The following is a 24,729-nucleotide window of genomic DNA, read 5'->3' on the forward strand; positions in this document are numbered from 1 at the left end:
CTTAATCTGATTAGCAATTTAGTGGGATTGGAGGGGGCACCCTGCCTCAGTTTGTCCCATGCTCCTTCTCTGCAATGCTCCCCACCTCCTCGGATCCAACTCCATCCATTCAAATCCTCCCGCAATTTAAACTTATTTCCACCCAGGGAGGTGCAAAGCCAGCAGGGAGGCGGGCAAGAGGAGAGATGGAGTTTGGGGGCCCGCTTCACATCTTCCTCCTCAGTTAAGGAGGATCCAAGGACCACACCGCTTCAAAATTCTCCGAATTCGGGGACCTGAGACTTTCCTCCCCAGTTTTGGGTCTTTGCATCTCTGCAAAGAAGCCCTCCCAGGGATCCGGGTACCCTTTCCCCCCCATCAGGGGGCGGGGCTTTACCTCCAGCCCCTCTGGCCTAAGGAACAAGAGCCGGAGCCTCTCACCAGCCCCCTGGCCCAGCCCAGCCAACAGGGGAGGCCCCGGGACATGCCAGGTGGCTGGGGGGCACACGGGCCCTGGGAGCAGGGTGTCTGTCCTGGAGGACCCTGGGAAGGGCTGCTCTGGGAGAAGAGGGGGCAAGAAGGGCCCTGAGAGGCGGGTCCAGTCGGAGGGGGGAGAGGTGGGGAGGGGAGGTGTGAAGGAGGCAAAACTGGGCCGCTCTTCTGGGAGGCTCCCCAAATGGCAGCAAGGGCTGAGCAGGCAGTGGGTGGAGGCAGAGCCGAGTCCTAGAGAAAGAGAGAACGGGGTCAAGAGAGCCCCCCCCCCCCCCCCGCTTCTTCTCCCATTTCCCATTTCCCATTTTTCCTCTTGCTGAAAACGTTCTCTCCCCCCTCCCGTGTGCCTTCCCTTTTTGCTTCACGTGTCATTGTAAATGTCACTTCCTTGGGGAAACTTCCTCAGACCGCCCCAGTCTGGGCAAGAGCCCTGGTGGCTCCTTATGACCCCCGGTACCTCTCCTGCAGGGCCCTCTGCCCCCTCCCCACCATTAGCACCAGGCGGTCATTTGTGTGATTATAGCTCTGTGGGGGCAGGAACAGTCTGTTTTGTTTTCCTCTCCATCCAGCCCAACCTGGCACCTATTAAGGGCTCAATAAAAATGTGTGGAATGAATGAATGAAGACACCCTTTGCCTCATACCCAGTGAATCCATTCTTCACTCTCCCTGTAGCCGGGGCTCCAGGGTTAGCTGGGCAAAGAACTGGCTGCATGGCCTGATGCTTGTCCTTTAAATTCTCAGGCCTGTTTCTTCATAAAAACTCCTCTCCCAGGTGAGAGCAGGCGATGTCATCAGTAAGAAGGGGCCCACAGAGCCACGGGCCCCGTGCACACGGGCTGAGCCCAGTCTTCCTCTTCTCCTGCTGGCTCTGGCCCAGGACTCTCCTCCTCCAAGAAGCCTTCCCTCCTTCTAGTCCTTCCAAATCTGCCCTCTTTCCTCAGGATCCTACAGAGGGGCTCCCAGGCTGGGGTCACTGGGGATGGCTATATAGAACTTCACTTCACTTTGTATATTTAAACAACAACAACAACAACAACAACAAAAACCTAACACCAGTTCTACATTTTTCTTAGTAAGGCTATCATTTAATGAGGAGAGCAAGTATCAACCCAATGTGATCACACTGGTGGGGCTATTGCTGATAAAAACTGGAAAAACAAATTAGTTATGACAATATAACCGATTTATTTAATATTTCTGAAGCTGGATCTATGTAGAGGGAAACAATAAAAAGTGATATGTCACCTGGCCAGCATGGCTCAGTGGTTGAGCGTCCACCTATGAACCAGGAGGTTGCTGGTTCGATTCCTGGTCAGGGCACATACCCTGGTTGCGGGCTTGATCCTCAGTAGGGGGTGTGCAGTAGGAAACCGATCAATGATTCTCTCTCATCATTGATGTTTCAAATCCTCTCTCCCTCTCCCTTCATCTCTGAAATCAATTTAAAATATATATATTTAAAAAAAAACTTGATATGTCATTAGGAAAATCACGGAGTCCTCTGCCAGAGGACCCTCTCCTGGGCCCCTGTCCTTTCCCAGGGTCCTTACATGAGGTGGAGACTGCTGTTTTGCACCAGGAAGGTTGTGTCCCCTGCCCTCTGAGGTCAAGGCTGTGTCTCCCCTTGGAGAGCCACAGCAGAATAGGCACGCGGAGGAGATAGTACTGCTTCTCCCCCACCCCTTCCTAGCACCAACCTTGCACCTTCTGCCTCTGGCTCCATAGTCCTGGCCCCGCTTCTGCCCAGAAGCAGCTTCCTCCCTGGGCTCTGAGTGCTCTCAAGAAGGCGGAGGTTAGGAGGTGGCACAGCCTTCTGGAATCACCCTCCACAAGTAAGGCAGGGGCTGCTCCTGGTCTTCTGGTTACCTAACCCTGCTTAGCATCCCTCAGGGCCCAAGCACAGGCGGGTGTGTGTGTGTACCTGGGCCAGGGAGGTGCAAAAGAGCCCACTCCAAGCCAGGGAACACTTTTTTCCCCCTCATAGTTTCCCAAAGAGAGAAGCTCTGTGCCCAAGGCATTCCCAGAGCTGGGAAGAGGTGGCTGGGGTGGAAGAACAGGGAGAGCTGTTCAGGTGCTATTTAGCTCCAGGCTGCCAGATGAGTCCCAGCAGGCCCTGAGCCGCCCCACGCCCACAACCTCAGCTGCACTCACAGGGGCCCAGAGCCAGGCATCCTGCATTCTCTGAGAGGTGGGACCTCTGGGTCCCCAGCTACACTGGGGGTGGGGCTAAGGCCAAGAATTTTATTTTTTTTTAAAGGAAGATTACATGAACAAGATTATGTGCTTTCTTTTTAAAAAAAATATATATTTTCTTGATTTTTTACAGAGAGGAAGGGAGAGAGATAGTGAGTTAGAAACATTGATCAGCTGCCTCCCGCCCACCCCCTCCTGGGGATGTGCCCACAACCAAGGTACATACCCTTAACTGGAATCGAACCCGGGACCCTTCAGTCCGCAGGCCGACGCTCTATCCACGGAGCCAAACCAGCTAGGGCTCTCCGAGCATCTTGAGGGCCACCTTTCATCTCTGAATCCCCACACCTAATAAGTAGCTAGTGCTCAAGAAATGTTTGTTGAATGAATAAATGACTTATATTATCCCTTGTCTCAATTAACTGATATTTGGTCTTGTCCAAAATGTCCACAGAAACATATGGTCATGCCAAAAGGTTCTTGAGATCTGGTCCTGTCAAAAGCGTCTACTCTTAGAAAATGCTCTTGGGTTCAAACAGCCCAGAGTGTTTATTCCTTACTTTTGGTCTATAGGTTAATACACAAAAAATACTGTCATGTTTTATTGGTCCAATAATAGTGTTGTGGCTGTATGGCGATAATCTCTCTTGCCTTCGTGCCCAGCTGGTCATGGCACATGGGCTTAGGTAGAGCGGTCGGGGTGGACCAAATGTCTCCATGGACATTTTTTAAAAAATATATTGTTACTGATTTCAGAGAGGGAGAGAGAGAAACATCAATGATGAGAGGATCATGGATTGGCTGCCTCCTGCACGCCCCACACTGGGGATTAAGCCCACAACCCAGGCATGTGCCCTGACCAGGAATCGAACCATCACCTCCTGGTTCATAGGTCGACACTCAACCACTGAGCCCCAGCCGGTCGGGCTCCATGGACATTTTGGACAGGACCAAATATCAGGGACCTTTTGGTGTGGGTGTTTTGGACAAGACCGAATGTCCCGCCAGACTTGTCTCATGCTCCCTCACCCATGTGTTCACCCAGAAGGGTACTCCCCTTACCTGGTTAAGATTCCCTGGGCCCTTCCCAGTCCCAAGCACTCACGGTAGATACTGCTGCTGCTCCCCTTCTTATCCTCAGAGGCCTCCGGTGGCCCTCGGGGGACCCACTGTCCAGCCAGCTGCTCCACCAGGGCCCAGTGGGTGAGCAGCATGCTGTGTAGGAGCTGCGGAGCGAGGAGCAGCAGGTGTGGGGGTGGGATGGGCTCTCCCTGGCATACATTTCCCAGGACTTACTGTTTTAACAACCAGTTGTTAAAACAATGAAATGCTCTCATAATGGTTGTTAAATCACCCCTGCCCACATGCCTTGGACCCTTGCCTGAGACCCCCCACTCGTTCCCTGTGATCCACCCCTGAAAGCGTGATGCCTAGCACAGGGATGTTTTAGAGTATCTTAGAAGATTTAGAGTGTCAGCCCTGGGCACTCAGGGACTAGGATGCAAGGGAAGAAGGACATTGGAAGCTGCTGGGCCCCTGGGGCAGAAAGGAGGGCTGGGGGCCTGCTGGGCAGGAAGATCAGTCTGGTGGAGCCTGGGGCTAAGGGCTGCCTTCATGCTTACCTTCCTCTGCACGCCCATGGGCACCAGGGTTGGCCGAAACAAGCTGGGGGCTGGCAGTGCCCGTACCTCCCATAAAGGATAGTTGACCACGATGAGCTTGCTTAAGTTGAACTTGTAAGTGAACCTTTTGCCTTTGGTCTTGTGCAGGATCTTCTTGTTGTAATAATATCTGGAGATCCCAAGGATGAGAATGGAGAGTTGGCCCAAATGGACAGGGAATGCAGTCTGAGACGCAGCCATGACCCCTCCCCAGGCCAGCAAAGCTAACCCTGAGCTGTTCCTGGATAACCACTCAGGATCATTTCCCAAGCCTTGAAGAGGCAGGAATCAGGTGGAGTGCCAGAAACCACAGCCCTTTTCTTTGAACTCTGCCCTGTCTGGCCACTTGCGCTGTCTTCTCTCACCTGAGGGCCCGGCTCAGCTTGTCATAATTCATCTGTGGTTTGCACTTCCTGCGGCCCCAGAGGCGGGCCACCTCGTCTGGATCCTTGATGACAAACTCCCCGTACTCTCCCTGCTGCCAGGCGATGACATGGCGGAACTCTTCCTTCTGCAGCAGCTCCAGGATGAAGTGCCACAGCTGGATCTGCCGGGAGCCTGGGGACGACTCAGCTTTGCAGGCCCAGTCAGGGAAGGCCAAGCCTGGGGCGGAGAGGGGAGTGTGAATGCCTCCAGCGCCACCGCTGGACCGCGGGTGGGAGACCTGGCAGAGGCTCACCTGAGATCCAGGAGTTGCCCGCCATGGTGGGGATGCCCTCTGCCAAGCAGCTGCGGTGCATGTTCCAGTCTGGAACTGTGTCTGGGCTTTGGGGGAAAGAAGAAGGGAAAGGAGAAGGCAGGGGAGAGGGAGGTGAAAGAAGGAGGGACGAGGGAGAGAAAGAAGGAAGGAGATAAGAGGGAAGAGACGAGGGGAGAAAAGGGAGACTGAGGCAGGGGAGCAGGGTCTGGGGCAGGAAGCTCCCCCACGCCCCCGTCCTCTGGGGACCTCCTCACTGGCCAGGAGCTGACCCCAAGACGCTGAGTCTCTTATATAGATGGAAAGGAAGGCAAAGGGTCCTCTATCCTGACCCTGCTGGAGGATTTCGACAGAGAAGGAGATCTCTTCTCAGGGCTTAACAGGATTGGAGTTTTTCCCAAGATAAGACCAAATGTAATTAATCATTGGCTCTTTCTAAATCTTGAGTGGGAGGAGATGGCAGATACAGAGATCCCCTACCATCATTGTACTTAGACTGATTTTACATTTGAGAAGAGCAGGGTGTGTGTGTGTGTGTGTGTGTGTGTGTGTTTCACTGATGAGTCTCAAGTGCCTAAGAAAGTATCTGGCTGTTTGAGGGCACATACACACATATGTGCTCAAGGTGTTCAAGAAACGATTGTTGATACCATCAGTGAATGGTACTGAGTTGATCAATGGTGCCTCTGTGTGTTTAACACCTGCCTTCCCCCTCAGAGTGTTGTTACCTCCATGAGGTCAGGAACCCCAGCTGTCTTGTTCCCTGCTGGTTCCCTAGAGCCCATCCTAGCCCAGGGCCTTACACTCCCAGGTGCTCTGTAAATATTTGTTGAATTAGTGAACATGAGCAAGGAAGAAGGGAATTCGTTGATTCCCAATTTGGCATGGTGGGTGGGTGGCGGTCAGATGGGGAGAAGATTGTTGAATGAGCCCCAGTGTGATGCAGGCAAAGGGAGGAGAGAAATGTCTAAGCCCCAAAGCCTTTGGATGGCACTAAGGCTGCTGCAAAAAGGCTGGCATCCTCTGTCGCCAGTGGAAGAGGAAATGATAAGCAAGAGGCGGAGGAGGGATGGGAGAGCTGGCCATGGGGATGGCAGGACGCAGGCCTGCTCCTGGGGGTGGACCTAGAAGGGTTACCTGGACGTAAGGACCACTAGTGAACAGGGGATGGGCTTACAAGGCCTGGGTGCTGGGTTCCCATCTCTGATACGTGGGTGTAAGGTGAGCTTCATTCTCTACTAGAACTTACTAGGTGCAAAGGTCTGGAGAGCATGTGAGTGTTTGGCTGGAGTAGCTGCCTCACTCTCCAGTCCAGGCTCAGAGCGGGAAAGCACCTGCCACATGGTGTTTAACTGCGATCCCCCCACTCCTAGTCCACAGCACGTTCTCATTTCTCATTTATTTATTTTTTTGTTATTCCTCACCCAAGGATATTTTTCCATTGATTTTTTTAAAGAGATTGGAAGGGAGGGGGAGAGACAAAGAGAGAGAAACACAGCGATTGGTTGCCTCCTGCGCACCAACAGGGGCCAGGGATGGAGCCTGCAACCGAGGTATGTGCCCTCAAACCTGGGTCCCTTCAGTCCTCTCCATCCACTAAGCCAAACCAACAAGGACTCTTTTCTCATTTTTCAAAGTGATGCTTCAAGACTTAAAAAAAAAAATCTGTGTAGTGCTACTGAAACTCTAATTTGCATAAGAATCCCCTGAGGATCTCTTTAAGTGCAGATTCTGACTCAGTGGAACTTGGTGGAACCTGAGGTTCTGCATTTCTAACAAGCTCCTGGGTGATGCCCCTGCTACTGGTCGGCGGACCGTACTCTGAGTATCAAGAATACATGGGATGCAGCAACAAGGAGCTGTGGGTGTTTGGAAGCCAAGGGGTCCCAAGCACCACAGATGCTAAGACCCTTCCTGCTCTCCCCACCCCCCACACCAAGAGGCCACGGGGTCTCTTGCTGTCCCTTTCCCAGGGAGGTCAACTGGAAGGATGGAAGCTCATGGTGGGGAGGGGGGCAGGTGCTTCTGGGGTCCCCAGTCTGGCCTGAGCAGAGAACATCTCTGGAAATTAGGGCAATGACTAGGACAATCATTCTGAATTTGGGTGAATAGGTTTTCCACACACACCCCACCCCCCTCTCTAAAATAACAGCTGACATTCTAGAATCCTCTTCTCTCCTTCCTTCCCTCCCCTGAAGCAGATGCCCCCCTCCCCGCCCCCTTCATTTCCTGTCCTGTCCTTTGGGAATCTCCTCTGTCTAACCTCTCCTACCTCACCTTAAAAAAATGGGTTGGGAAGTGGGCGTTGCAGCAGTGAGCGATTCCAGGGAAACGTCTTCCTTGGGGGAAGCTGGTAAAGTTCCTGTGACTGCCCCAGTGCCTGCTGGATCTGATGGTATGTCCTGGTCTGGAAGGTTTGAGACCTTGGCATAGATTTAGGATCTGGCAAGAAGAGATTGATAACCTGCCCCTGTGCTGTGCTGAGGAACTGTCATGCCCTGAACCTCACACAGGCTAGAGCTCAGAGGGGTGGAGTAACTTCTCTGACGTCATACAACTACAAGTGAAAAAGTGAAAATCGAGACCTTAAATCAAGATTGATAATCGCCATGTAGGTAGCCTACAAATACCCTGTCTTCTACGCCAAAAGAAAAACAAAACACCAAAATACGGAATCAAAGTGGGCTAAGCTTCTGGGTTCCAGAGGAATACCTGAATGCCCGCAGCCCCCTCCCTGGCCTGGTGGTGTCTGAGAGTCCCTCCTGGAATCTATGTCTCTGAGGAGCTCACGGGTTCTGGATGTGGAAATACTGACTGCCGGCAAGTCTTTCCAAAGGTCTCCCCTCAAGTCCTTCCTTTCCGAGCTGACCAACCTTGGGTACCCCCAGAGAGGAGCAGATTTTAGTTCTGCCTTCTTGCTCAAGAGTTATTCTTGGTGTTTAACCTTAATACCTTGTGCTTCCATTTTGACCCACACTCCTGGTGATGCTCCCAAGGCTGAGGGAGGGAGGGAGTCCCACTCTGTCCCACTCCCCATCTCCCAGCTCCCTCCCTCTTGTGCTGTGAGCTAACTGTGCAAAGCTTGGGGCGGCTCTACCAGGCTGGGCACAGCCCCTACAGTCCCAGGAGGATACGCACTGAGAACTAGAAATCAAGAAGGATCGTAACCCAATCTTGAATCATCAGAGTGGCTGCACTTAAGCGCCTGGTGTTTCTCGAAGGGTTATAGCAGTGAGCAATCATTATTGTCATCACCATCATCTGGTTACTAACACAAATGCATATTACGACACATGTAGGTTTTAGGTCATTATTTATTAGAAGCAAGAGAGATAATGATGATAACCATAGGGAGTATGCCTTAAACGAGAACTTGGAGCCCAAGGAAATGAATGCCAAGAGTAGATTTTACCTTGTTAAGAGTTTAGTTAATATGAATTGGGTCCCTGTCATGCACTCAGCATTGGGTTTGACACTTTTTGGGTCATATGCTACTTCCCCAAGTCTTCACAATAACCCCTTGAGGTGGGTATTATTATCTCTGTTTTGCAAGCCTAGGAAATTGAGGCTCAAACGATTAAGAGACTTGCATAAGATCCTTGGGCAAGTGGTGGAGCCGGATGGGAACAGGTCTGTCTGACTCTAGGCTCCCAGCTGTAATCAGTCAATCGTGGCAGAAAAGTTGAGGATGAAACTTGGGAGCAGAGAGAGGAGGCTGGCAGGAGGCCATGGGCGCTGAAGGAGGCACTCAATGTAAACCTAAGAAGTGGGCTCTTTGCCAGAAAAATGATCCGTGGAGGACCCAGGACACCAAAGGACAGTCAGATGGGCAGAGTGGAATACAGAAAGGATGAGAAAGGCAGAAACACATGGGCGGGGGGGGGGGGGGGGGGGGGGGAGGGGGCGGGAGGGGTGTCGAGAGTTCAAGACCAACACTGCATCTCTGCAAAGTAGAAACTTGCATCAAAAGTCATTTTGTTGTGGGGCCTTCTGAGGGGCTGCAGGATCTGACTGACTGGACACAACCAAGTCTAGTAGTAGAGACTGCTTGATTGATTCAGTGGGGAAACGGGGCTGTTTCTAAACACAAAGGTGGAGGGAAAGAGACAGAGCAAGAGAATCAGCAAGAAAGAGAGTCGGAGAAAATGAAACAGAAATAGAGTTGTGGAAATGGGACTGAGGGCACCGGTGAGATCCAGGTACACAAATGAGGCGGGGCGGGGGTGGGGGGTGGGGATCAGAAGGGCGGCAGTGTTAATACAGAGATGGTGGCTGGGGTGTGAGGAGGGGGATTCTATGCTTGTTAGCACCGAGCAAACTGCCATCCCCAAATCCTGGATCCGATTAGAAGCCTCTGCTCTCTCCCCTGGATCTCAGCCCCCCTCGGAGTGTTAGTCCTGAGACCTCCCTTAATGCTATTAGCTAAAGCTGCTTAGGAGGAGAGCAAGACGGGCTGGGGAGGCCCCAATCACCTTTTCACTCGGGGAATTCGGAGGGAGGTGCAGGGATAGATGTCTTCTCTTCACAGAGACCCCAGGGCATCTTGTTCCTCCTTCTGCCACAGCCCCCGCACCCAGAGAGCTCAGGCCTAGGGCAGAACAGACTCCTGATTGATGCTCCGCGGCTGGGAACCTAGCCTTCTGAACCCCAGGTCCCTCCTGCAGCTCTGCCCTTCCAGCCATCGCCCCCCACCCGGGAGAGGCCCCTCCCTCCCTGCCACTCCTCCCCACCCCGGGGTCCAGCCGGCACTCCCGCCCCGCCCCCTCCTTCTTACTCCTCGGCCCTGTGCCCCCTCCCAGGTCCCTTCTCACTCTGCTTTGGTAGCCATCCCGCAGTTACTCTGTCCCCCCCACACCCCCACCCCCCGCCCCTGCCCAGTGCAGACGCCTCCAAGGATAGTCTTTGCAGTCCCCTGGGGCTGTGGGATTTAAAAGGTTTGTGTAACTCAGTGGAGTAGAAATCCAAACCCAGACACCCCCGTGGCCCACGCCCAGACCAGTCACTAAGGGCAGTTGAAAGTCATGGGGAAAGTACACACCACCTCAGGGATCCAGAGGTTAGGGCATGGGAAATGGGGTGTCAGGAGGCCTCTTCCAGCTCCGCACCCACCCCTTTCTCCGGCCCATCCAGGTCTCTGTTTCACTTAGTTTGACCTTTCGGTCTTCAGCTCATTTCCTCTTTCATCACTGGTTCTCTGCTCTTTCCTCTCGGTCTACCTCTTCTTCCTTTTTTTCCGTTTCCCTTTCTTTTCTCCCCCTTGTCCTGTCCATCTTTTTCTGTCTCAGTTTCCATTGGTCTCTCCATTTCTATCTTTACTTATTGTGTCTACAGATCATGTGCCACTGGCTCTCTCTGTCTTGCTGTCTCGGTCACTGTCTCTCATGGTTACTTTGTTCTCTTGCCTCTTTCTCCAAGGGCCCCCCCACCCACATCCCCCCCTAGTCTCTTTTCAATGCTGCAGAGCTGGAAACTGAACCCAGGCCTCCCAGCTTCCTGGCCCTGGCTCGCTCAGCCCACCTCCCTGCTCCCCACCCTTTTCTTCCCAAAGCCCTCCAGCACCTTGCCCCTCCCCCAGTGGCAACCTCAGTTGGTTCTTTTCATCTCATTCCCATCAACTGTGCCCCAGGGGATCCCCCGTCTGGATACCCCCTATCCTTCCCTTCGTCTCTCCAACCCAGAGACGAGAAATCCCCTCCAGCAGGCGCTGAGGTAGTGAGGAGCCAGGCCAGCCAGAGGAAGTGAAAGCTCCCAGCCAAATGCTGAGCTGGGGTGAGCTGGCAGCCAGCACGAGGCTGAGTAACTGGGGACCAGGAATGCAGCAGGCCTGTGGGGCGCTCTCACGAGCTGGGGGCCTCTGATGCCTCCACCCCCAACCCTCAATCCTGCATCCACATCCAGCCTCCACCTCAACCCCAATCTTAACCCAACCCTAACTTCCACTTGCACTAAGCCCCGAGGCTCCATCCGCGTGGCCTGGCCCCTCTCCCGACTGAGCCTCGCTCCCCTTGAGCAGGGCCAGGAAGGGGCTCGCAGGTGGAGTGGCAGGGGCACACACTCTTCCACAGCCCTTCTCTCAACCATGCGGAAGGGGCTGACGAGAGGAGCGGGACTTCTCTGCCAGCAAAGCATCACCTCAGTGCCTCTCCAGCTTCACACAGCCTGCATCTGTCTCTCCCCCCCACCCCCCACCGCCTCCCCTTGGCTGATCAAGGACAGCCAAGCTCTCAGATTCCAGACTTCTTGGTCCTAGTTCTTTGGGAAGGATTCCAGGAGTCTGAGAAAGGGAGAGAAGGATGGGGCCGAATCCTCTTACGCCATCGGAGGTTTCCATTCAGGTCACGCCAGCCTGCCTCCCATGGGAGCACAACCGTCACTCTTCCCTCTTTGGGATCCTCGGCCCATCCTGTTTCCTCCCATCCCCATGCTGTGATGCACACACCCTCAGTGCCACTTCTCTCCCACTTTCCTTCAACCCCGGCCACATGGATGGCCCCCGTGAGCTCACTGAGATGCAGAGCTCCCTGTATGTTCACAACAGGGCGCCCCCCCCCCAACCCCATTAATCCCAGGAGTCTGCTCCCGTGAGCTAACACCTGACCCTGGCTGTGCCCCTCTGGGGGGAAGAGCCTGCTGCCCTGCTGGACTTGCTGTCTTTATGCGGTCCCCACCTCTCTCTTCCTTGACTGCCTAACTCCGGGCTCTGCGCTGTCCCACACCTGACCCCCTCAGGGGCTTCAGTGTGGCCCTTGGGTTCTCATCTCCACCAGTGACTGTCTCCTCACTTCTCCCCTTCCCAATTGCCCCACAACTGGCTCCACGGCTGGGGTGGGGGTGGAGGCAGAGAAGGCCAGTCCCAGCCGCAGACCTGCCCCCAGAGTCCCTTACCTCAGTGATTAGTCTGTCTGGTCCGAGCTCTGTCCAGCAGCTCCTCCGGGCTCACTCCTCGCCCAGCAACCCCTGGCTCATCACACACGGAGTTAGGGTTACTTAAAATGAGAGCGGGATCTCCGGGCTCTCAGGGGAGCCGATGTGGTTTTCAGACAATAGGGTTAACCCTTCGGAGGCCAGTGGCACTGCAGACATGCGCCCCCTCCACCTCTGTGGGGGTGGAGTGGGAGGGAGTCTCTCTCCCTGGGTCCTTTGCATCCAGCGCCCACCTCTGGGGCAGACAGCTCCCCAAACAGCAACCAACAGAGGGACTGGGGAGAGAGCTGCTCCTTCTTCAGTTCTGAGGAAAGGGACACTGGACTGAGGGAAGTCCTTCTAGCAGTCTACCCTTCCCAGGATAAGTTAGCTTTTCTCTCAAGGGACTTGCTGCGGAGACAGAAAGAATCGAGGCCTGGATAAGAGCCCCCTTTGCAGCCTCTGGCACGTCACCCTACCTCACCCCCAGGTTCTTCCTGAGTCCCAGGCCCCACCTGTGCGCACAGACTGCTGCCCGATCTTCACCAGTTGTGGCTTTTCCTCTTCGTCTCGAATATTAAAATGATATGAACAGTTTTCCTAATTACCTTCTTCTAAGGATTTTTAAGCACTCGTGTGTCTCTTTCCTTTTAGAGTTCTAGAAAGTGACTTTTCCTTTTCTTCATTAATATGACTCCAAGTTAGACAGCAAGAAGAACTTCTGGAATAAGGCATAAACCAGACAGGAGAAAGTAACTGCAGGGTCCTCAGATACCCTGCTAAGGACACAGTCGGAGCACGATAAGGGATAGGATTCCAAAATACACTGGGGAAGGGGGGAAGGATTGAGGTACTTGACCTCCAGAGAGACTTCTCCGGGGAAACTGGAGGGTGGATGTCAAAGACCAGAGCCTCTGTCTCTAAAGTCCTGGGGACCAAGCAACCCTGGAGCTGGGAGGGTGGGCCTGTGTCCAATCTCCTAATCCCTGGTGGGGAGGGAAGATTGATGGCTGTCACTGGGGAATCAATATGATTTTCTTTCTTCTTTTCCCCCCTCCATGACTCTGGGAGGCCAAGCGTCCCTCCCCTCCTTCCCCATCATTTCACAACCTCTCCCAGCCCCGAGCTGATCGAGATGGGAATAGAGGGCCATGGAATTAAATTCTGGGGGTTGTTTTCTGGTTAAATCAACCGAAGCTAACGTAATGGAAGTGAAGAGAGAGAGAGAGAGGCTGAGTGATGGAAGAGACGGGAGCTGAGGGTTAGGGGGAGGCAGGACAGGGCTCCCAGCCCACTGAGGGCGTGGGAAAGGGGCTACAAAGGGGGGGATGGCCCAGAATACTGTCCCAGGGAGTTGACTATTAGAGCAAGGATGAGAGGCAAACCTGATGTCCACAGAGGACAGGGAGCTGCAAGGAAGACTGGGGTTAGAGCCAAGATGCAGTATCCGGGTATTTTCCTTAGGTGTTTCCTCACCTGGAGAGCGGGTCCTACCCCTTCGCTCACCTTCTCCCCATTCCATTTCCTCCACGTAAGGACCTTTTGCGTCAGGAGCAAGAAGATGCTCCTGGGAGGAAGGACCCCTTCCTCTCCATGAAGACACTGTAGGTGTCTCTGAAGTGGGAGAACTGGGCCCTGGGCCTGGACCTCGGGCCTGGGCTTCACAAGGACCTCCGCCCACCTCCTGCCTCCCCAGCTCTCCTGGGGGAGTAACCTCTGGAAGGCTCTTCTGCTTTCCCACTTTCTGCCGCCATCCCAGCTCCTGGGCAAGTCCCTCAGGTCACCAACTTCAAGTCCTTGTGAGAACGAAGCAGCTGCTTCGGAGACAATTAGGGTTTTCACCTTTTCTCTTATGCTGTTCCACACACTGTCCCTACCTTCTTCCTCTCGTATTCCTGTAACCTGATCAAAGCCGCACCTCTCCCTGCCCTCCCTGCCCTCCCTGTCCAAGACACACTGTAGAGAAGGCTGGGCATGAGATTAGGAAGTCAGGTGCTGACATTGGCACAGACGTTGGCTTCTGGGGTGGCCCACTGGGCCTCCTCTTTCTTCCCCAAGACATAGCCAAATGGCCTGGTGACCTTTGGGCAGCGGGGGAGTCCTCTGTCCAAATCCAGCCCTTTTCTTCGCTCTCATGAGCATCTCCATGCGCACCCCTGCGTCTGGCACAGTGCCTGGATGTGGGGGCTGTTCTACAATGATTGCTGAGTAAACAAACCATAAAGTACCCCAACCAGCTCTCCACACTCTAGCCAATCCAAATACCCTAACTCGCCCAGCGAGTGTGGCTCAGTGCTTGAGCATCGACCTATGAACAAGGAGTTCATGGTTTGATTCCTGGTCAGGGCACATGCCTGGGTTTCGGGCTCAATCCCCAGCAGTGGGCGTGCAGGAGGCAGCTGATCAATGATTCTCTCTCATCATTGATGTTTCTATCTCTTTCTCCCTCTCCCTTTCTTTCTGAAATCAATCAATCAATATATATATATATATATATATATATATATATATATATATATATATATATTAAAAAAACCTTCAAATACCCTAACTTGCAACATGCAGCCTCAACACATTTTAAACTGCCTTCAAAACCCCCATCTTCATGTCCAGTAACTGTACCTGGACTGATCAGCCCCAGAAACTCGCTGACAAAGTAATACATTAATAGAGGCCAAGTAAGCTGGGGTGGAGATCCCATCCCTGTCTGGAAACAGGAGTCCGCAGGAGGCAGCCCTCTCCCTTTGGGGCTAGGAGCTGGCTCTGGGTGTCTCTCAGAGTCCACAGGGAGAGATGCCTGTTGGGCTGAGGGAGGGCCAGGTGGGGGCTGGGAGGAACCCTCTCAGCTCCCCTGCCAGCCCCCAGGGATTAATGCACAGACTTGGGCAAGCTGAGTGCCTTCACAGCAGCAAAGCAAGGGATGCTCTATTTGAGCCTCAAGCAGAATTTCCTTTCCTAGTCAGGGACGTTTGTCATACAGTATTTGAGTAATCGGCATGATCTGCTAAATTCTGAGCCTATTGACACTGTCTGACATACTCTGAATGGGTCCTCTCGGGCCTCACTTGTGCCTTTAAAATGGGCGGGACCAAAGACACAGGGATGGGGTGAGAGCCTGGGGAGGGCTTCTCTGGAGGCTGCACAGGATGGGGGTTGCCAGGCAGGGTGGAGGTGAGGAGGTGGTGTCCTCTCTTCCCTGAGGAATGGGGATGAAGAAGTCTCCTCTCTTCCTTGCCCTCCTTGCTCTTCTGCCAGGACTGGTCTGGGGTCCAGGATTGGAGGGACAGGGGACTTGGCTTTGTTCCCAGAGGGTCTGTCAGGCCAGTCCAATGTGACAGGAGGAGAATATCCCTTCATAAACACTCCTTGCCAGCTGTTGGTGAGACAGGGGTCATTCCCACTGGCTCATTCCCTTGAATCCCCCAGCCGCTCCCCAAGCCAGGATGAGGCCCAGTGCACCCTCCTCAGAAGGACGGAGCTCAGTGGTGGTGACAGAGACGTGGTTTAGAGGAGGGAGAAGAGGTGAAGGGAGGAGAGGGGAAAGGGACACCCCTGAATAGAGGGATACGGTCCCAGGGGGGCAGAAAAGGGGAAAGGAGAGGAAATGCCAGGTATGCTTTTGGAAGGAGGAGGAAAGCAGCCTTGAGCAGACAAAGAAGAGGGGAGAGAAGAGGACTAAGGGAAGGAGTAGGTGAGGGAGAGGGAAGAGAAGAGACTAGAGATGGAGGAGGAGGTGAGCAGGAGACAAGGGAGGCAGCGCTGGGATGTGCAGCACGTGGCTATGAGGGCTAGGGCCCGGGAGGCTGCGTGTGTGCGTGTGTGTGTGTGTGTGTGTGTGTGTGTGTGTGTGTGTGTGTGTGTCCGGTGGCTGTGGTGTCTGTCGGTGGGGACTCTTCAGGTTCCATTAGTGGCGATGGAAGGTGACATGCAGGGATCGATACCAATTGAGGCAACAGACTCCCAGTAATAAACCCATTTCGCTCACACTTCTCCACCCCCACCAGCCAGCCCCAAGAGAGGGAGCGAGGGCTTCCCACATCTCACCCCCTCTCCAGCAAGGCCGCTCTCAGACCTGTCCCAGCCCTGGTACTGGGACGGGGTAGGGACCCCAAGCCTGGGAGGCGTCTTCAGCAGGGTTGGGGCGTGGGCTATCTGGCTCCATGAGGCTCCGGCCCAGGGTCTGCTGCCTTCCCCCTGGGCTACCGTCTCCTCTGAGGTGAGGAGGAGCCGGGCTCACCTCCCAAACCCCGTGGGTATTTCCAAGGCAGAACCGGGAAGAGCTCTGGATTTACTGATCAGCTCACCCCCGGGTGCTGGTGAAGGCCTCTTTGTGTGCCTGGGTGGGTGTGGGTGTCAGAATGTGTGTCTGTCTGTCTCTGTTAGTAGGTGTACGTCTGTGTATGTCTGAGGATTCATGAAGTGAATGTGTGTCTCTCTGCGGAGTCTGTCTTTACGACTGCGTGGTTCCGTGCGTAGGTGTTTGTGTTTCCAGCGTGTGTGGTTAGTGTACTGTGTGTGCCCATCCGTGTCCACACACCCCCCCCCCCCCCCCGCTTCTGGGGACGCGGGTCTGTGAGCCTGAATTGCCTGCGTGAGTCTGAGTGTGTGCATCTGTGGGTGTCTGCTGCTGGGTGTGTGGGCTGTGCTCTGTTTTGGAGACTGTAGGTGTCTGTGTATATGCATCTGTGGCGGGGGCTTGGGGTGGGAATCGTGACTGTCTCTGTCTCCTGTGCGTGTGGGAAAATGCTGCTGGTCTCTTAGTAATTTTTGCACCCAAACCCTGCCCCAATCTGGCCCCTGGAGCTGGGCCTCAGGCAGTGTCCTACCTTCCAGGTAGGGGGTCCACCGTCCCTGGAACTGAGCCATTTCCCCAGATCCGAGACTCTCAGTGCTACTCTCAGCACTGAAACTGGGACAGTCCCAGACAAACCAGGGCAAGGTCACACTTCTTCCAGGACACACGGAGGCCACAGTGAATAGTGGGGCAGGTGTCCGGGAAGGGCGGGAGAAAGGTGGGGTGGGGAGAGTTAGAGGAGAAGCTGGAAAGATTGAGACATTTGAATGGAAGAGGAACTAGAAAAAAAGAAATAAAAGGCTGTGGGAGCAGTAGGAGGAATGCTGGTTAGACTAAAGGAAGAAGTTCCCCAGGGTACAGAGGTGGGACTCCAGAAACTAAGGCAGGAGGCAAGGAGGATGGGTTGTTCTCTGCTGGGATAAACTCCGATGAGGAGTCATGTTGGGCTCTGTGTGTGTGTGTGTGTGTGTGGGGGGGCACTGGCAGAGTGATGCTGCTGGCCAGCAGGTAGCCCCTCTGTGGGGGCTCCTACCCTCCTGCACACCCTCACTGTCTGCTCTACCCCATAGTACAGCGTGTGGGGATGCCCTGCTTTGAATCCTTCCCTCTCTCTGCCTGGTGGGCTCCCTTCTTCAAAGGGAACAGGGATGGGGACCTGGATGGCCTTGGGTGGTGGGCGTTGATGAGGTAGAGGGTCATGAGGCTGTGGGAGGGAGAGCTGGTTCATAATGTCCTGGAGTCTTTAAATCTCCATGGGAAGATCGGAGCCTCATCCATTGTGTTCACCATGGAATCTGCAGTCCCTACCTCAGTGCCTGGCGCATAGCAGTCTCTCAGGAAACCTTTTATTTCATTTTATATTTTTATTGATTTCAGGGAGGAAGGGAGAGGGGGAGAGAGAGATAGAAACAGCAATGATGAGAGAGAATCATTGACTGGCTGCCTCCTGCATGCAACCTGGGCATGTGCCCTGACCGGGAATCAAACCGTGATCTCCTGGTTCAAAGGCCAACGCTCAACCACAGAGTCATGCCCAGCTGGGCTCTCAGGAAACTTCTTTAAATTAAATTCATGGCTTTGCCCCTGCTCCTGAGTGTGTTAGCTGTCCTCCTCTCAGGGGAAGGATGAGAAAGAGTCTCTGGCTGTTCCTTCTCTCAGCCCCATCCTGCCACTCCTCACTCCTGCCTTCTCCTGCATTGGGCCTCACAGATGAGGCCTGCCCAGCAAATCACATTCCTGCAGAGTCTCGGAAGGTCAGGCACACTGGGCTCCTGCAAGGGGCCTCCAGGCTCTGCTGAAAGTTGTCCCCTATAGTTTTCAACGTAGTGCTTTTCTTTCTTTTTTTTAGAAAATATATTTTTATTCATTTCAGAGAGGAAGGAAGAGGGAGAGAGAGACAGAAACATCAATGATGAGAGCAATCATTGATCGGCTGCCTCCTGTATGCCCCCTCCTGGGGATCAAGCCTGCAACCAAGGCATGTGCCCTTGACCGAATCGAAGCCAGGACCCTTCAGTCTGCAGGCCAATGCTTTACTCACTGAGCCAAACCGGCTCGGGCAACGTAGTGCTTTTCAAATTGCCCTGACATCGGCTCTTTGGCACTTCGAGGTGTTTGAGAGGGTTACACCAATAACCATGAGGATGAAACTGCCTTTGGGGGGTCACTCAGGCTTTTATCTGTTCTATCAACTGAGTTCTCCGTAGAAGTTTTGAAAATAGAGCTTTAATGCTAAGAATCTCTGCCCCCTGGGCCACTCCTGACATCTCCTGGTGCCTCTGTGAGGAAGAGTCAGGAGAGGGAGCCCAGGGCAGAGACTGCGCATGCCTGGGTGCTCCTCGGGGTCAGGGAAGCTGATTCCCTGAACCCAGACTGTGGGCTAGAAGAAGGGACATGGCCGAAGGTGGACATGTCCTCTTGACCCCACAAACTCCACATCTGGGCTGGGGGCAGTCCTGTTTGCAAATTGCAGTTGCAGTGTTTGTTGGGCCCCTGCCTCGCTGGTCTATGAGCTGGGCCCTGGGCTGAGCTCTGGAAGACAGTGGGAGAACTGAATCTTGCCCAGGATTGTTCCCTCTCCTTTGGGCCACGTCTGTTTACCTTTGTGTGGCTCTTCCTGTCTGTTTCTCAGATGGGCTTTGCCTCTTCCCTCAGACCGGGGGCTTTGGGAAGCCAGGAGCTGTTGGCTCCCTGAGGAAACCGTATCTCCTCCGTCAGACCAGGGATTGCCTGGTTGCAGACTAGGGGTCAGGGTGGGAATCCCTCCTTCCTTCGTCTGTAGACTCCCTGGGAGGGACTGAGTCTCCTTTCCTAGTTCCTCTTCCTCTGTCTGAGCCCTGGGGCGGGGAGGTGGGGGGTGTCAGGGGTGAGCACGGAGGAGATTTGGCCAAGGCTCCCTGAAAATAGCGAGGAAGGGGGAGGGTGACAGTATGAAGAACACACAGGCAGCAAGGACACACACACTCACACACAGGGCCACAGAGAGGGCAGGGAGAAACTGGCATTACTATAGCAAGAGGGTGCAGGCAAGGCTCTGCAGGCTTAGTGAAGGGACATCCAAAAGCCTGGCTTAGGAGTGGGGTGGGCGGTGGGGGGTTGTGGGGGGTCACGGTGGGAAAAGGCAGATTGCGGCTGTTGCCCACTAATTCTACTTCCCCAGCTCTTTTCTGGACCTTTGAGGACACGAGATGGGCAGACATTTCTACCGTCTGGAGCCAGGAAGGATTTCTTGGCAGAGGAGAACTCGGGGACTCCAGGGGGATGCTGGTCTCCCTCCCCACATCTAACCCTGACCCCCACCCCAGCACAAACTTGGGGCAGGCCAACCAAACTTTTGTATATATATATTCAGTATCAAGGAGCCCTGTGTCAGGCTGATAGGAAAGAATAAGAGGGAGAGAGAAGGGGCCAGGAGAATGCAGAGCTCAAATGAGACCTGAGATAAAGCAATTACTTGATCAATATGAGTGAAATTGAGTAATCTAGCAAATCAATACCCTGGGCAGGAGGCTGAGGGGTGCTCCATGCTCTCAGTCCTGATCTCTGGACTACACCTGCTGCAGCCCCCCTCCCCGACTTTAGTTCCCCCCCGCCCCCCCCACACACACACTCCAGGAATTCATTCTATGTCTGCCTTCCATCCAGCCTTGAACTCTGGTCCCCCAAAGGATGCCCAAGACTTCCTCTTCAGCTTTTCCCTTCCCAAACTGATCCCCTTCTCTCAATAGCCCTCTAGGTTGATGCCTCCACATCTTTCTCCATTCCTGCCCCCCTTCTCACTCATTGGGGTCCACAGCCCAAGCCAGCTAGGTAGCCAGCTGCCCACATCTGTGTCCTGGGAACAGGGGTGGGGAGGTGGTTCCACCTATCCCCTATCTGATAGGCACTTGCTAAGGACAAGAACTAGGTTTTCAGGGACCAAGTCTTCCCCCACTCCTTATATGCTAGGTTGCAGTCTGAGCTGGACTCTGGGGCAAGGAGCTGGAGGAGGATCCTGCCGATCCAAAGGGGACACAGTGGGTGCTGACAGTAGTGAAGGCTAGTAGGCCATCTGGTTCTGCCTAGAAGAGGGTCTTGGGGCTTTGGTTATTTTAAAAGAAGGGGTGAGGGGGAGAGGGAGAACAGAGAACACCCCCAGTATGTGGGAACATGAGTTCCCGCCTTCCCAAGTCAGTGTTAAAGATTCTCTGGCAACCAGGAAAGTTACAGCTCACTGGGAGACGAAGAGAAAGGCCACAGCATTGTGGGAAGACCACTGGAGCCGCAGTCAGAGCCTCCTAATTACTCATCTTCCATGGCTGTTGGACTGGAGGATCCTGGCAGGTAGGGAGTGTCTTTATTTGGCTGTGAAAGCCCAGGACAGAGCCTGGCATCCAGTAGGCACTCAGGAAATGTTAGTTGAATAAATGAATGACTGTTGTCACCTTGCCACAGTCCACCTTGTACCTCCGTTCATTATGTTGGCTTGTTTCCCCACCTACAATGTTAGTCACTAGAGAGCAGAACCTGCTGTGTCTATCAGCACATGGCCTGCCCGGTTTGTTTCACAAATGAATGAATGAAGGTCTGCATATGTGCCTCTCCCTCTCTGGCCTGGCGTCCCATCCAGGGGAGCTCACACCGGCAATGATTCCACCAGTTCCTTTAGAGAAACCAGAGGCCTCTTTAAGGCAACCCAATCCCCTGCCCCCTTCCTTCTGCCCTCGATGTGTCACCTCTGAGAGGCAGGGAGGTGTCTGAGAAAAAAACACGGACTTTGGAGTCAGAAACTCTGGGTGAGCCTGGTTAGATACTCACTAGCTATGTTGACCGAGGGCAATTCACTTATAGCTTCATTGACCTTTGTTTTCTTCATCTGCAAAATGGGGATAACAAGGATACATTAGGCAGAGGGCTATTTTGTGGATCAAATCAGTTAACTCAGATGAAGTGAACATAATGTACAAATGTTCGTTGTTATTTTCAATATGAGGGGTAGGAGGGGTTGCTCAGCAGAAGAACAACATTTTAACAAATGCAGATAAAGATTTTTTTCCCAGCTGGGCCAGGAGTGGGAGCGTGAAAACGAACTTTCTTTACCGGTGATATTCCGCAGATAGCCTGAATCCACACTCCTGTTTCCTTTCCCCTTTTCTTTCAGTTAAGTTCTAACACCCGGAGGGCAAAGTCGTGCAAAGAAGACACAGCCCCAAACACCACATGGTGGCTGGCTCCCCTCCCTCTCACCTATTTATGTTACTCTTTGAGGAATGGAGGGGTCAGGTTTGGGGGGGTGGGGGGGGGGCGTGGACCAGAGAAAGTCTTAATGACACGTTTGAACAAAGGGCCCTGCCCCTGGAGCCAGGATCTTGGTTTCAAGGCCGACTTCTCTGCCTCCTGGAGAGAATGGCCTTTCCATTCTCCTCCCTTCTTCCCTCTCCTCCCTGGTGTGGTCCCTGCAGGACTCCGGGTGAGAGGTTCCTTGCTGGACCTTAGCTCTCTGGCACCAAGGTGGTAAGGCTCTAAGTCTTCTCCCAGACTAGTCTTTGGACTGGAGTTGGACTGGAGCCAGCCTTGATGACGAAGGCCAGAGGCAGTGACCCTGGGGTAGAGAGGCCTGCTGCCTCTGGGCTTCAGACCTTCACTTCCCAGGCTCAGCCCATTGTTTGGGCTGCACCCTCCCCATTGTCTGCCCAGACGGCATCCTCAGATCCCGGAGCTACTTCCCTATCAGTCAGGGTTGGGTTCATCTGCCTTCTGGGAAGGTTTGATCTTTGATCTTTATCCCTCCTTGGCCAGTCCCACAGCTCAGCCCCTGGAGCCTCTTTGACCACAGGTGCTAGCTCCCGCTCCTGCCCTCCTGATTAGGACACAAAGCCTGACACTTGAAGAAACACTCAAGTTGTGGTCCCTCGGAATACCTCCAATTCTGCTTGTCTGATTCTTAAGAGGCTGGGAGGAAGCGTCCTTACCCTTGCTCAGAAGTTCAAAGCAATGACTAGTTAAAGTGTGGGATTCAGAGTGAGGAGACCAGTTTGAGTCACCGTGGGCCTCATTTTTCTCATCTGTGAAACAAGGATCATAGTAGGAGCGGGGCCAGTGAGAAAGCGATGTGCAGGTACAAAGACCCATAGAGTACAAGAACCATGATGGTGGAGCGGAACCTTCCCAAAACACCTTGGTCACTTATTAAACAAGGATTTGAGTACTAAATGCTTTGTAGGCATCATTTAATACGAAGGACAATCCTATAAAAGCAGGAAGTTGAAGCTTAGAGAGCTTCTGTAAATTGCCTATGTAATAGCCAGTAGAATGGCAGGGGTGGGACTATGGGATTAGAGCCAGTTCCAGTTTATCTCCCTTCCTCAGGGAGTCAACACACCCAGCTCCTGTGAGAGGAGGGGAGCAGAAGTCACAACAAGAAGGGTCGGGGTGCTGGTTGGGGGGAGGGGAGAGTGAAGTCTGAGACAGCAGGCCTTCTCCTGTCCTCATATTCCAAACCTGCATCGTCTATCCTAACAATCAAACCTCCTTTGTATATCTGTCATCCATCCATCCAACATGCTGTTTTCAAACATCCTTAGCTCCAGGCAATGGGCTGGGTACTGAAGAAAGATGAGCTGACCCTTGCGCCAGCCTTTCAGCCACCCTGTGACCAAGCCGGACCAGTAGAGCATTAACAGCAGCATGGAAGGGCGATGGTGCAGAGGTCAACATGGGCTGTGGCACAACACAGAAGGGTGCCCTGGAGGTGACGACCTGAGTGGGATTCTGAAGGATAAGATGCAATGGGCCAGGGGAAGTGGAGGGAAAAGGGTGGTCCAGGCAGTGAGAGAGACCAGATCAGCAGCAGTTCAGCAGGGTCAAGAGGACTTAGGGCAGAGTAATTGAGGCACCGGTACTGGGGCTTGAACCCTGTTCATATCAGTTAATGTCTCCGTGACTCATTGTTCTCATGAGGATTTAATGAGTTAATGAGAAGCCCTTAAACGTGCCTGGCACATGGTAAATGCTCTCTGTTCATTGGCTGTTGGGGTTGCAGCCACTTTGGCTGTGTGGGGTGGGAGTGCATGCACTTGTGCCTGTGTGTGGTTAAGGGGCCAGATTATGAAGGGCCTTCTAAACTAAACTAAGGACTGTAAACAGGGAGCCACTTAAAGCTTTATTCCCTACTCACTTATCTTGACAGGCTCTGAGACCCCCTTTCCTATCACCCTCTGTCCCCATGCAGTGTTCTCACCCCAGACCCCATCTGTTCCCTCACTTCTTCCCCTCTGCTCACCCTCACTCCTAGGCTCAGAATATGAATAATCATCTTCCAATTCCACGCAATGAATGGTCAACAGAGGGTGGCAGAACCAGATACCTGGGATCCTGATCTCAAAACTAGATGCAATTTCGCTTCTAACCAAAGTCTCATTTTGCTTTCAGTAGCATGACAAAGGAAAAGCAGGAAGCTTGCCCAGCAGGAGGGTCTCCATCCAAGCCCGTTCTGAGCTTGACTTGGTCTGCTTCAGAGAATCAGCCAGTCAGCCTTGTCACTTCACTTTCCCCCCCTTTAATGAGATGAATAGTCTTCTTGAGCAGACATTAACAGGCTGGTTACAGTTTCTCAGGGCTGTGGCCTTAATGTTCATTGGCCTGCCCCAAAGGCTTTGGCAAAATATTGGGGATGCCCATCACTAGCAGAATAAAATGTAAACTCTTTGGCATCTCCTCAGACCCTCCGTAATCCTTCCTGGTTTGCTTCTTCTGACTCACCCTCAATTCCAGTCTTCCTGACTCACAGGATTCTTACAAGGAAGTCAAATTAACACCTGGCTATTATTCTACAAATGTTGGGGTCTTTAGATAATTTTATCTCAAGGATGAAATGAGGTTACTCGGTCTGGCACCATTTTTCTTAGGGTGTGTTCTGTGATGTCCAGTACCCCACCAAGATCTCCTCCTACCCCTCTGGATTCCTGTCCTCTACTGGCTTGCCATGTACTTAAAACAAACTACCACCAACAAAACCACCTTTACTGCTATTATTCACATACCAATTCACCCTTTTAGAGTGACTGTAATTGAGTGGGTTTTATTTATCCAAATTGTACAACTATCACCACTAACTCCAGAACATTTTCCTCATCTCCCAAACAAAGATGTGACCCATCGGCATCACTCGCCACTCTTCTTGGCAACCACTAACCTATGTCCTATCTCTATGGATTTGTCTATTCTGAACCTTTTATAAAACCAAAGTGTGGCCTGTTGTGTCTGGCTGTGCATGTACTCTTAATGAACCCTCAATCTAGAGGTAGAAGTTTCCCTACTACACTTGTGTCCCAGGCTTGTGTTCTGTATCTAGCAGTAGCCATTGACTCAAGAAAATTGACACTTCAGAACTATTAGGAGACCTATCTTCTCACTATATGCTGATACCTACACCATAGGAATAAAAAGCACAGACTCGGCAAAACCTCTGGCTTAACTACCCTGGCTTAGTGTGTCAACGACAACACCAACACTCTGTATTTATTTAAA

At 53.1% G+C, this 24,729-nt stretch overlaps 1 protein-coding gene across 1 annotated transcript; it reads right to left on the reverse strand.

Moving 5' to 3' along the window:
- Window positions 1-223: 223 nt before the first annotated feature.
- Window positions 224-5,067, reverse strand: ETV3L (ETS variant transcription factor 3 like; the record flags this gene model as incomplete). Its single annotated transcript, XM_079761851.1, has 5 exons — window positions 224-702; window positions 3,772-3,892; window positions 4,289-4,457; window positions 4,693-4,930; window positions 5,007-5,067. 5 exons carry the CDS (start codon window positions 5,065-5,067, stop codon window positions 224-226), a joined length of 1,068 nt encoding a protein of 355 aa, XP_079617977.1.
- Between the last annotated feature and the right edge of the window lie 19,662 nt (window positions 5,068-24,729).

This window comes from Cnephaeus nilssonii, assembly GCF_951640355.1.
Source record: "Cnephaeus nilssonii genome assembly, chromosome: 21".
Classification (NCBI taxonomy): Eukaryota; Metazoa; Chordata; class Mammalia; order Chiroptera; family Vespertilionidae; genus Cnephaeus; species Cnephaeus nilssonii.